The sequence below is a fragment of the Trachypithecus francoisi genome, unplaced genomic scaffold (assembly GCF_009764315.1).
Source record: "Trachypithecus francoisi isolate TF-2019V2 unplaced genomic scaffold, Tfra_2.0 Lachesis_group10, whole genome shotgun sequence".
Taxonomy (NCBI): Eukaryota; Metazoa; Chordata; class Mammalia; order Primates; family Cercopithecidae; genus Trachypithecus; species Trachypithecus francoisi.
In genome coordinates this window covers 84271878-84285200 of record NW_022681455.1, presented here as the reverse complement: position 1 = coordinate 84285200, position 13323 = coordinate 84271878, and the positions used below count along the sequence as shown (strand labels likewise).

The window sequence follows — 13323 nt, the reverse complement described above, 5'->3', positions numbered from 1 at the left end:
CTACCCAAGCCCCATTCACCAGTGCAGCTAGGAAGGGAGTCACTCGCCTCTTTTAAATACAAGCAACTACCCTCTACCTTCCTTTCCCAGAAAACCTTCCCCCTCTTCACCATCTCCATTTCCCAAGTCTCTTATTGTAGCAACCTATTAAGACCTAAGTAAACCAGTCTGGGATAGGAATTTGGCCTCTTCAGGATCTCCTGCATGATGGTTTCAAATCAAAACGCCGTAAAATGGAAATGTAGTCAAGAAATCTTGAGTAGGACTCACTTCCAGCTTTCCCATTTTCTGGTTCTGAGAGCCATGTAATTCATGTACTTCCTTCTCAGCCATTAACTGTCTGGTTTCCCAGGGCTGACGATTAGATCCTGACTCCACAAACTCTGCAGCACTCAGCAGGCACTAAGTTACTCTCCCTGTGAAAGACCCAGAGTGGCTAAGCACTCTCCACCATGGTCAGATGTGAATACTGCCCCATTTAAATCTAATTTGTTTAAGCCTCACCATTAAATGTGCCAAAAGATTCAAGAGTTCTTAAAAAGTTCTTAAACTGCTGCAAATAAACTAAGACCAGTATGCTAATAAATGTGGTAAAGGAAAAATTCCCCATAGCTGGGCAAATTTGGGCCAACACTCATGACACCCCATGTTCTTCATTTCTCATTTATACATCCCACTTTGCCCATGATAGAAAAATTTCGTATCTGCTCTCAAGGGGTATCATTTGGCCTTCTCCCCTGGATCAAACACTGTATTCCAGTTCCTGCTGGACAGGGTAATCTGAACAGGAAAACTCCCCACCTTCCTGATTGGGACATCATCAATCTTCCAGGGAAGTGAAGAGGGGGAAGAGGAACGAACAAAATTTAACTAAAATGGTCATTTTTAATGGGAACCAGAGGTATAGTTACAATTACATAGTCCGACACAAAAAAACCCTTGGGTGATCAGGAATTGGAAGGTTACAAAATAACGAGGGTAACACTGGGTACAGGACAAAAAGCTGTTCCAGAACCTGGGGAGCCAGGCTAATTAATACGGCCTCTCCCTGCGATCCTGTCTGTGCTCACCCCTGCAAAAAAAAAAAAAAAAAAATTAAGTATCCATTGTATTTGAGTTACCAGTCTCTCCAAGCCTAGATATCCTATCTGCCCCTCCTACCTACACTAGCGAGTCTTATCTCAAGTGGGTCTACAGATTCATTCCTCCTGAGTTAATTTTCCTTCCCTCTCCACTACTGGTTATAATATCAGGTCCTTCCATCTAGCCCTCAAAATGAAACCACTTTCTCAACAAAACCTTGTTATCCTATGGTCTCTGTTTACCTGCTCTACTTTTTTATTCTGATTTAAAGTCTCACCTGGAATCCATCTTGCCAGGGCCAAAGCCGCCTCTGTCCCCACCACCCCGGCCCCCTCGAAAGCCTCCACGGTCCCCTCCGCGGCCCCGGTAGCCGCCTCGATCATAGCCTCCTCTGCCACCACGACGATCATCCCCGTAGTTTCCCCCTAGGACAAAAGAAATAAGATCTATCACATTCCCATTCCTCTACTTTCCCCGAGCCTCCCTGCTGAAAAATAAAGGATTCTTTGGTCCCAGCTCCTTAGCACCAGGTCTGCCTTTCTTACCCATGTGAGAGCCACCTGGACCCCCTCCTGGGCCATCTGGTTTAGGGGCCTTACACTGGTTGCATTCATTCCTCCAAGAGAAGTTCATATTCTCACAGGTGCTAAGGAGAAGGAAAACAATTAGTCTAGAGGCATGGGGAATAGGCGAGACCTAGAAGTAGGAAGAAACTACCATGACTTTAGAGATACAGTGAGGAAACTGAGGCTTCAGAAAGACAAAAAGGCTTGCTTCTCAAAGCCAGGAACAAAAATCATTACTGAACCCAATCCATTACCTTTCCCATTACATCAACCTTACCTAGGTAAGCTTTTGGCTAAATTTGACCCCAACAGTGTGGCCTGGACATTTACTTCTTTGGAAAACACACACACACCTCATTACCATAATATCAAACAGAATGCATGTGAGAGAACTAAAAAAAATTTAAGTTTCACTCACGGATTAGGACACTTCCAGTCACCAGCTCGCTGCTGTCCTCCACCGCCACCACCTCCACTGGGAAATCCTCCCCGGCCACCACCACCACTGCCACCACCTCCATAGCCTCCACGGCCCATGGGTCCTAATGCAGATAAAACAAGTATGGGTCTGCTCCCCCTCCAAGTTTGGTAAACCTAACCCACTCCATGCAAGCCTTTACCATCTTCTGCACTCTCCCCATCACCCCTCTGCACCAACAGCAGGTAGCTCCTCACCTCCTCGCCCTCGGCCTCCACGACCATTGCCACCACCCCGATTAAAGTCTGCCCGGCGAGTAGCAAATGAGACCTTGATAGGATTTCCAGAGAATTCTTTACCTAGAGAAATAAAAAAGTATCAAGAGACTTTAAATGCAAGATACATTAATCCAAAAACACAAGATAAGCGTGCCTTTCTCAAATGGTTTATAATCTACTGACACATAAGCAAAAATGAGACTACTTGATACCACAGCTAAAATGTTGGAAGACTCAAATGAACCCTCAAACCATGACCTTCTTCCTATGGCCTGCTGCCCTATATCCCCAGCCCCACCTCTGCCAGCCTTCTCATACATACCATCAAACCAGTCAATAGCTGCTTTAGCGGAAGGTGGGTCATCAAAAGAGACCGTTGCCTCTCCCTTCAGCTTGCCAGTCTCCCTGTCTGTGTACAAATTAATCATGGGCTGTCCCGTTTTCTTGTTTGTCTGAAGAAAGCAAAATGAGGTAACATCAATTTTAAAGGCTCCAGTACTCCCTTTCCATCTTCTTCCTCTAGAACATGAGGTTTATCACTCCCAAACTTCAGCTCCCCTCTTCCCAGTTACTTCGTCCTACCTCACATGTAAACCTCCATTGAGGAAAACTGTCCTTCCCTCCAATATTGAAGGATAAAACTAAAAGTTACTATAAAGTACAAATCTCAGAGTTTAGGGCATTCTTATCAGTTATACTTTTTGTGTTAAGACAGAACTTCTTTTAGAAAACAGTAACTAAGGTTCTTTCCTCAACAAATTAAGCTGGCAACAACCCTTAAGACTTATTTTTACTGCTGGCAACCATTAAAGACTTGCTTTTACTAATGTGTGAAATCCAAAAGCCTGCAACACTGACAGAAAGCACCCACTCCGCTCCACAAGTACCTTAATAATACCAATCTGCTTGAAGTAATCAGCCACAGACTCAATTGTAACATTCTCACCCAGGCCTTGCACAAAGATGGTGTTGTTGTCTGAATTATCCTGTTCTGCTTGTTGAACAGAAAAAAATGCAAATGTGAAAAGGTAAAATAAATGACAGAGGAAAAAACCTAAAGCACCTAGTATCCATCAAGCAACTCGTATTATTTGGTTTATGAAGACAACTGAAAAATCCACATCCCTTTTGAGTCCCTATATGCCAGCCATGCTGATAAATTTCAGATTTACTTTGAAAATTATCCTTTGAAACATGTTAACACACAGTATACAGTATGGAAATCAGGGCTCAGGAGTGAAATGCCCAAGACCACACAAAAAAGCCCATCAGTACTTATCAACTTTCAGTTGAAGGTCCCGAATTAAGTAAGAGACCCATTTTACATTCAAATTTAGTACACAAACATCAATACAATCTAAACAAGAGTTCAATGCTTTACTTCATGTGGTCTGGTCTTTCGTTCAGTAGTTTTTATTTACCAGCTTGGATATGATCCACATTTTGAAAAAAACCACTGCTGTAAACCCATCTGAGTGTGGTGCAGACACATCAACATCACTAGGGACTTGATAGAAAGGTAGATTTTCAGGGTCATCTCAGACCTTCTAAATCGCTGGGGGTGGAACCCACAAGCCACGTATTTCTGAGAAATACTTAATAATGAATACTTCTCACTGCTAGCTAAGGATACACCTAACTCCCTTCCTTCTCTATCCCCTTTTTTTCAGTTTCCTTTTTATAATAGTTTCAAAGAATATCCAGGCAAAGTCTTGATACCACTTTAGCCATTCTTTTCATGCCACCACCTGTGAACTCACCGGAGTCATGACGTGATCCTTGGTCCCGAGGGCCTTAAGTGACATGGAAGAAAAGAACAAAAAAAAAACAAAAACAAGGAAAAGAGGAGCCGTTAGTCAACAGGAAAAAACGGACAAGGAAAAAAATTAACACCAAATCCAAACTTGTAAAATATCATGTAAGTGCTCATAGCCTCACTCCAAACCCTTTCCTGGGTCGCCTGCCCGGAGAAAATTCTAGGCAGGCCCCTTAAGATCTGTAACTTGAGTCTCCACAGAGACAACCCCACACTTCAGAAAATGCTGCCTCCCCCAGCTCAAGCTGGGAAATGTCCTCAGCACAGATGGCAGGGGAAAGGGAGACCCATTAAAGTGAACAAACCAACTCAGCTTGGCCCGGTTCTCTCACCCGAGAGAAGAGAGATGGGCTCGCCACCAGCCATGAGATGTGCATCCATCCAGTTTCTCCCAACTTTACCACCAAAGACACTTAATCCCTTGTGGAACAATTTTTAATTTCATCTTTAGAAACCATCCTTAAAACCGTGTTGTTTCCCCAAAACCACATGAAAATTAAAACCATACATAATAGCTATTGTATTTTTTAAGCATGTCCCAGGGAACAGACCAGAAATCTTATTTCCGTAATGTAGCCTCTATTTTGTTTTTCCAGAGACCATCTTTGACCAATGTTTATCTGAATTCGCCATATATAAATATTGTACCCACACGCAATGACACCTAAGTCATGAACCCAAGCCTTTGGCTTTAAATGTTGAGACAAATCAAGAAACCTTTTGTTAGTTAACCAAACCAGAAAAGTTCCAGCTTACTGGGAGACTTCTCAAATTTGTCATTTTTCCATGAATTCAGTTTGTGCTGTTTAAGACCTTCCTGGTCCATGAATTCAGTTTGTGCTGTTTAAGACCTGGTTATTTCCCATGAGCCACACATGCTTCCAATCTTTCTTGAAGTAGTGCACATGTTCCTTCCCAGAGCTAGTTTCTATTTGCCCATCTGAGTTAAGTCCATATACATAGAATTGCATTCATTGACACCATTCCGTACTTTATAAAGGTATACCAACTTCACCATTCTTAGGGCAATGTTACATCCCTCTTCCAGAATTAAAACATTTGGAGGTTGTCTCCCACTCTCACACACACACACAAGCCTTGGACACAATGATCAAAAGGATCCTAAAGTCAAGATGGCACCACGTGTTCCAGCACGCACTCTCCAGTTTCTCATGATGATGGTCACTAAGTGCCAGGTGTGGCAACAGCCCTGTCCAAGGCCTACTAAACCCCTCTTATTAACCTGGGGCAAACCCATTTGGTAAAAGACGACTATTGAGTCATACCCCTGCCTGCTCCGAGTTAGCAAACACCAGGCAACAGGTGGCATTCTACCCTACCCCTTTACGGAGGTAGTTCTGGACACCTCAAAACCTTTGACATTTAAATTAACACGCTAAGACATCTGCAAATGAACAATCAGACAAAGCATTGCTGGGAGTTGGGAATTTTGGAAACTCTGTTCACTTACCACCAAATTTATTGAAGCCACCACGGTCACTTCCGCTGGAGAAGACAAGTTAGAAGAAAGGACATGAAGCTTCCAACGGCTACAAAAGGGTGTTTTTTGATTTTGTTTAACATTTCCCAAACACGGGTAGGTGTTTTTGGAAAAAGATACAAGTGGCTACTAAAATACATCCCTTCCTGACCACCCCTTGTCTGACCTTTGAGCATGTCACACACACGTGTGCAATTTCTCAGACACAGTTTATAAAGATTTTGCTTTAAAAGGTTATGTATCTATTTCCTCTGGAAAAAAAATGACCCATTTTCCTTGGTCGTTCTTCCGATGGAGCAGATGTTTTTTTTTCCTCTTGTCGCAAGTGGTTGACAACCAAGTAGTTGGTTTAAAAACCCTACCCCAATTTACCCAGAAGACGTTTCACACCAGGCTGGGGTAGCCTTGAACACACTTTTGTGGTTTTTGCTTTGAAAGCAGCAAGCAGACCCAACCCCATTCCATAAAAAGTCAAAACCAAAGGCAACTTCCCCTTAAAGCAAGACAAACTTAGCTAAGCTCTGTCCTAACTACTGAGCTGTTTTTGATCTCCCCCAACCCCCGGGGTCACCCCTTCTACACTGCGAGAAGAGCGGAGTATTTTGCAATGTCACCTTTCATACCTGTGGCACATAAAATGCAGAGCAAGTTAACAGTCACATAACAGTTGTTTTTCTTTTTAAAGTTTTGCATTAAACACACGCACACAACAGAGTTTTCCTCATTTTTGTACGTTTTTGAGATTGCCCCCACCCACCTCTGCATACTTACCATATCCAAGCTCAGTTTAAAAATTTACTTTTTCCAAAAACAGTTACACTGACATTCCTCCCCTTTTTCAAGAGAGACAGAGTAGGGTCCTTCAAATCGTATTTACCGACAGATCTGACAACTGTTTTAACATCAAATCTAAGGTTTTACTTCAAATCAACTTCAGCAGGAAGAAGGTCCAGTTGGACAAGCTGATGAATTTTAAGTAACCAGGGTAAGGCAGACAGTGGAACAACTAGGTGGGAGACCACTGTCAAGCATATTTTTGCCCAAAAGGTCTGCACACTTCAGTCAGTTGGCCCCATAAACCAAGTCACACCCAAAATCAATGTCGGTCAAACTGGTGCAAATCAAACTCGTGGATTCAAATGACTACAGAAAACGGGAAGAATAACCAATTCCTGGAAGCTGAAGTCAGGTTAACCATTACCAACTCCCTAGAGGACACATGGGAATACACATACCAAGTTTCCCTACTATTTCCCAGGAGTGGGATCATCGGTTTCCCTTGCAGAGAAAGAAGTCTTCACTTCCATGTTTCTTGCCTAGGATATCAATGACTCCAATCCATACGTGTTGGAAATCTATGTATGATTCCTTTTCTTTGGAAACAAGTATCAATACTCAAAATCTCTTTTCGGTGGTATGGATGGGAGTTCAGGCTCCCAAATTCTCACAAAAATAAAATGGGGATGTAAAAAGAAAATCACTGCCCCCAAATCAAAGCCCTCACAGATCCCTAGACAACAAGAATACTAAACCATGCATTAGGGACTGGCTTCAGGGAGATTCATGCAATCCTCCACACTCCCCACCAAAGATACTCCCTGGCTCATGAGACACCTACCCCATGCCACCTCTGCCTCCACGGCCACCTCCACGACCTCTGGGTTCATAGCCACCACTGCTGCGGTTGTAACCACCACCGCCGCCGCCGCCACCACTGCTGCCGCCCCTGCCACGGCCTCCACGGTCCTGCTGTCCGTAGCCACCGCCGCCTCCACCACTCTGGTCTTGATTGCCATAACCACCACCACTGCCACAGCCGCCACCGCCGCCGCCACCACCACCGCCGCCGCCGCCACCACCACTCATGGAGGGTTGATCTTGCCCATAGTTACCTGAGAAAAGAAAGGACGGTTTAAAAAAAAAAAAAAAAAAAATTGCAAAGTAGCACAAAAGGTTTGACAAGTGCCAGGCTGCCAGGCAATGAAGTACAAAAGAAATTAAAAAGACAGCTAGGAAATAAAACAGGAACCCTTTTAGGCTAAAACACGAGAATACAAATCCTTATAGAAAATGGGCTGCAGACAAAGCTGAGGACATCTCACCTCCACTTCCACTACCACTGCTGCTGCTGTTGTACTGGTTTTGCTGTCCATAGCCCTGAGGGGGATTATAGCTTTGCTGCTGTCCATAGCTTTGCTGCTGTCCACCATAGCTAGGCTGCTGGCCGTAGCCCCCACTTGGGGGCTGCCCATAGCTGCTGGTCTGAGAACTGCTACCGTAACTAAGGAAAACAAACAAAAAAACACAATCACAATCCCAGCATACCCCCCCAATTTCCTTGTAGTGGATTCCATTCTCTGTACTCAACACAGGGTCCCCTACCCCAATTACACCTCTAAACTGCTTCTACTGCTGCTGGTCCCTTTATCACTCCCCATCAATTCACCCCTCTTTTCAAGCCTTCCCCAACATTGACACCACCGTACCTTCCCGAGGTGCTGCTGGGAGCTGGCTGCTGGCCATAACCAGGGTAGGAGGACTGCTGCCCGTAAGAAGATTGGGAGCTCTGGCTACTGCCATAGCCGCCAGTCGAGCCATATCCCTGGGGAGCTGACTGAGTTCCATAGCCTGCTACGAGAATAAGAAAAAAGAAGTCGCAAAAGCCACCAGGAAAGAAAAAATGTAAGGAATGTGTTAAAACATATACGACCTAATACTCACCTATACTCAAAAAGTCAGCCTTTCAGAAGCTGTTCATAATCTTGCAACTCATATAGTTACCCTCCTTTCAAAGCCAAGTTAATGCTCCAACTTCTATCATCTCTCTAAGACAGTTCCAATTTCACCCCGCCAACCCCAACACCAACCATCTCCAGCACCACCCTCTAATCCCAGGCCCAAGGATTCCTGTTAACAGCACTGTGATATGCAGCTGTGCATGCAGTATCTACAGGACAACCACCTTTCTTAGTTACACTTCAGGACCTTGGGGCAAATCCCACTTCCTTATGTATCACATGATTTCATAGATTTGTTTCGAGCAAAACCATTTTCTCCATTTAAGAATTGGCCTAAAACTGGTTCTCCCTTAAGAAAATATGCTCTTTCATGCTAAGATGGGAAATAAGAGTCAAAAAAATTAAAAGCCAAAAAAAACAAATGTAAACAGAATCACAAACCAATAACCATTTTTGTTTGTTTTTTGAAATGGAGCCGTAATACACTGCCCAGGCTAGAATGCAGTTGCTGTTCAGTCACCATCATAGCTCACTGCAACCCCAAACTCAAGGGATCCTCCTGCCTCAGACTCCTCAGTAGCTGGGTGTGCCACAATTCCCTGTAAAGGACTCAGACCCCAAACAGTTTTAAGAATTATACACTCGTTCAGGGAAAAGAATATGGAAGAGTTTCAACACTTCAGTCCTCAGGTTTAAGAAAAGCAACATTCAGGGCGTGATGGCTCACGCCTGTAATCCCAGCACTTTGGGAGAGCGACGCAGGTGGATCACGAGGTCAGGAGTTCTAGACCAGCCTGCCCAACATGGTGAAACCCCATCTCTACTAAAAATAAAAAAAATTAGTAGGGTGTGGTAGCAGGTGCCTGTAATTCCAGCTACTCAGGAGGCTGAGGCAGGAGAATTGTTTGAACCCAGGAGGTGGATATTGCAGTGAGCTGAGATAGCACCATTGCACTCCAGCCTGGGCAACAGGATGAGACTCCGTCTCCCAAAAAAAAAAAAAAAGAAAAGCAATATTCAGAAAGAGCAGGAAGAGGTGACCTGCTGAGAGAGACTCACTGTTCTGGCTCTGGCCGTAAGAAGAATAGCTGCTCTGGCCATAGCCTGAAGTGTCCGTGGACTGGCTGTAACCGCTGTAACTCTGCTGTCCGTAGGGCTGACTGCTCTGCTGGGAATAGCCCTGCCCGGGCTGGGTGGGGTAGGCCCCATAGCTAGATGAAAGGAAAACCAGTGTGATCAGAAAACACAGCTTGACCACCCTTCCCCTCTACAAACTCTGGAAGCCCAAAAATAGCACTCACCTTTGGGTTGCTTGTTGGGTATAATCTGCAAAAAAAAAAAAAAAAAAAAAAATCATATTATTTTCAGCCGCCACTCTGAAAGAGCTGAATTAAAGCTAAATTCCTTAACTCAAGCACTGATGAATAAATAGGACCACACAGGCCAGGTGCCGACGCTCACGCCTATAATCCCAGCACTTTGGGAGGCTGAGGTGGATGGATCACTTGGGGTCAGGAATTCGAGACCGGCCTGACCAACATGAAGCCCCCTCTCTAATAAAAATACAAAAAATTAGCCGGGTATGGTGGCGCACGCCTGTAATCCCAGCTATTTGGGAGGCTGAAGCAGAAGAATCGCCTGAACCCATGAGACGGAGGTTGCAGATCGCGCCATTGCACTCCAGCGTGGGCGACAGAGCCAGACTCTGTCTCAAAAAAAAAAAAAGATAGCACCACGTTTCAACAAAGGGCATAAAATTGCCCCATGAGACACTGGTTGAGACGAGTAGCAAACTGGCCTATCAGCCAAGTGTTCTTACAAAAAAGAAAAAGTGAAGAAAATGCAAGTTTCTACAGAGTCCCAGAAGCCTTAACCGTTGGAAAAACCAAGGTCTTGGTGGACAGCCACAACTTTCTGCAAGACCAATTCATGTCAGTGATTGCTCTAAAACATCGCGCATTCGCTTCATCCACTCTATGACAATGCCATTATTGCCAGGAGTCAAAACAGACTAACTCGCCCAAAGTCGCAGAGCTACCAAGTGGCACAGGTTTGAATTCGAGCAGTGTTCAGATCGTGGCCTCTGCTCTCTCAGCCCAGACCCACAGAACAAGAATGTCTCAAAAAAGGTCACTCTTTGACCAATTCCGGAGATGAAGTGGGCTTTTTAGTGCAAAGCCAGAGAATCAAAAGAGCCCTTGGACCCCAAATGACAAAGATCATCCCAAGTGCTCGCCTTAAGAGGCGAAAGTCAACAGGTACTCGAGTCCCCGGCCGTGGGGCTCCAGATGGTTCTGTTTTCTCATCTACCCTGCCTTCCCCTGGGCGAACCAAAAGCAACGAAAGCCCTTTTGAAACGCCCCACTTTAGATATACGAACAAGATCAACTCATCCCCCCAGCGCAGGAAACACGGCGCTTCCCCCGCAGGAAAAGGACCAGGAGAGGGTGTGGCCTGGATGGCTCTTATTCTCCGTCCCTATCTCAGAAAAAAGAAATTTAGACCAGGGGCGGTAGCTCACGCCTGTAATCCTGCCACTTTGGGAGGCCGAGGAGGGCGGATCACCCGAGGCCAGCATGTAGAGACGGGCCTGACCAACATGGTGAAACCCCGTCTCTACTAAAAAACACAAAAATTAGCCGGTCCGTGGTGGCAGGCGCCTGTAATCCCAACTACTCAGGAAGCTGAGGCAGGAGAATTACTTGAACCCAGGAGGCGGACATTGCAGTAAACTGAGATCGCACCACTGCACTCCAGCCTGGGCGAGAGGGAGACCCTGACTCAAAAAAAAAAAAAAAAAGAAAGAAAGAAATTTAGGCGGGAAAAACCCTCGGGCCAGGTCCCCCAGTCCGTTGGCGGAACCACGACCACCGCCTCCAAACCGTTAAGCGGGAGCGCGGCCCCGATCCCCAGCCTCCGCCCCCGCCGCGTGGCAAACGAGGCGGGAACGGAGCGGTCCCGCCCCTTCGCGAAAGACCACAGAGGAACAAGGCTCACACCGCACGCGCGCCGCCGAGTCTTCCGCGAAGGGTCTCGCGACAAAAAGCTGAACCGACACGAGGCGGGGAAGGGGTACCCGCGCCGCGAAGGGGGAGGGGCCCGCAGAGCGCGTGCGCGCCGCGAGTGCCCGGATGCAGCACTGCGACAAAGCGGGCCTGAGCTCGGGGCCGGGAGTTGGGGGAGGCGAGGCCACGGAAACCGGCCATTTTCCACCCTCACCTGACGCTTCAAACCCCTAAAAAGCGTCCCTCCCAACGACCACCCCAAGCAAACGGACTGCGAAGAGAAGACTTACCGCCCCGCGCGCGAGGGCCAGAAGAGCGAAACAAAATGGCGACACCAGCCTCCTCCAGCTACCCCTCTCCGCGGTTTCCCGCCACAGGGGCGCGAAAGAATCCCACACGGGACCGCCACCCCGGTCCCACCGAAAATGAAAAGCCCAGCTGGGAGGCCTCGGCCCGGTGCGCCGCTGCCGCCGCCGCCTCGCGCCCTTACCTACCGTTTGAGGCCATGTCCGCGCACGCGCGCACAGCCAAGCAAGCAACAATGTTCCAACACCGCAGAGCACCGACGCCTGGAGGACTGAGCAGCCCCGCCTCCTGCGTCGAAGCTTAAGTACGTCCCGCCGCCTACGCACCGCGCAGGCGCGCACCAAACGCGGAAGACCAGGGGGAGGCAGGAAAGCGCTCCGCCCCCTTCCTAGCGCAGGTAGGGGTTCTGGGCATGCAGAAGGGAAACGAGTTAACTAGAATAATGCGAATACTATACACAATGATATTTTTTGAGGAAGAACCCCTCTCTCATCGGCAGGACTAGCCCACGATCTAACTCCACCCCCATGAAGGCACAGTGGTAAAGCCTGAGTGCCCGCTGGGGGCGGGGCGGGGCCGGGCCGGGCGGCTGGGGACAAAACTGGAGTCACAGCCGGGAGTCGTGGGGTGGAACCGAGATTCCTGTGGCCGGGCCTCTTCACTGGGCCCCGCTTTCACCCAGGACGGCGAGCTCCTGCCCTCCGCCCTCTTGCCGCTGTATGGGGCGCCTTGTCCCCGCGGCTCCAGCCTCCCTCGTCGTCAGCACACTGGCCCTGCGCCCTGGTGTTGACTTCGTCATCTTTCGGGGTTGCCTTGCTTTTCGGCCTTTCTGGGGTTCGGGAATTATGACGTTTGACCTGAAAGACAGCAGGGACCCCTGGGCGCCGGGCTGGTCCAGCACTGGGCTCTCACCCGGACCCTCACGGCTTTGCCCCTGGGGAGCCGCGGGGCGGAGCAGTCCAGGCCATCCTTGGGACAAGAGAGGGTTGGCCTCAGATGAAGGGCCCCCCAGCCTTTGCTCAGGGACCTCCTTTTTATTTTTCTGAAGCCCTACCAGGGAACCAGTGGCGATCCCAGAAATAAAACCTGTACAAGGCTTCAGTGGTTTCAAAATGCACAGATAATTTCCTTCTCATCAGTCTTATGAAGGAAGTAAACATATCTCCGTTTTCTACATAAGAAAAGTGAGACTCAGAGACCCAAGTAATTGTGCCTGATTACAGGGCAGCTAAGAGGAGTCGTGATTGGAATCCAGGTCTTGTAACTGCAAAACACTCCTCTTTTTGGTGGCATGAATGCTAGAGTGTTTGGTCCCCTTTCCACTTCCTGTGAGAGCAAAATCAGAAAGAAAAATTCACATTAACTTGCAACTTGCACTTTCATCAGCCTTGCCTGGAGAAGGCAATTTGAAACTACTGAACAAAGCAAGACAAAGGACGTTAATTCCTGATACATAGGCATGCAGGTTTTCCTTCCCAACTTAACTTTCAGCGGGATTTCGGAAGGTCTTTTGAGGGTTGGACCTTTCCTTCTAGAGAAACAATGAGGGCCTGCCCTGGGCCCCCCCAACAAATTAAGCCCCACTAAGCCCTTGACTTCAGCCCTGATGGCC

The 13323-nt window shown here is 47.3% G+C and overlaps 1 protein-coding gene across 3 annotated transcripts; it reads right to left on the bottom strand.

The window, feature by feature from the left end:
• Positions 1-865: 865 nt before the first annotated feature.
• FUS (FUS RNA binding protein) lies at positions 866-12659 on the bottom strand. 3 transcript variants are annotated; one of them, XM_033218218.1, is made up of 15 exons: positions 11900-12659; positions 9702-9726; positions 9442-9611; positions 8149-8290; positions 7765-7943; positions 7281-7554; positions 5633-5667; positions 4106-4138; positions 3233-3336; positions 2668-2797; positions 2325-2426; positions 2068-2191; positions 1629-1729; positions 1361-1508; positions 866-1072 (listed from the first exon to the last, which is right to left on the bottom strand). In XM_033218218.1, the coding sequence occupies exons 1-15, from the start codon at positions 11910-11912 to the stop codon at positions 1033-1035; spliced, it is 1620 nt and encodes a 539-aa protein (XP_033074109.1). In that variant the 5' UTR covers positions 11913-12659; the 3' UTR covers positions 866-1032. The 3 variants fall into 3 exon arrangements, with proteins under 3 accessions (XP_033074109.1, XP_033074110.1, XP_033074111.1); XM_033218219.1 differs by having other exon boundaries at positions 8149-8293; positions 9460-9611; XM_033218220.1 differs by having other exon boundaries at positions 9460-9611.
• Between the last annotated feature and the right edge of the window lie 664 nt (positions 12660-13323).

Coding starts and splice junctions, on each gene's coding strand:
- FUS (XM_033218218.1), bottom strand. Junction 7,944..8,148: donor CCCAGCAGCACCTCGGGAAG/GTACGGTGGTGT, acceptor TGTTTTCCTTAG/TTACGGTAGCAGTTCTCAGA. Junction 2,192..2,324: donor TGGAGGCCGAGGGCGAGGAG/GTGAGGAGCTAC, acceptor TATCTGCATTAG/GACCCATGGGCCGTGGAGGC.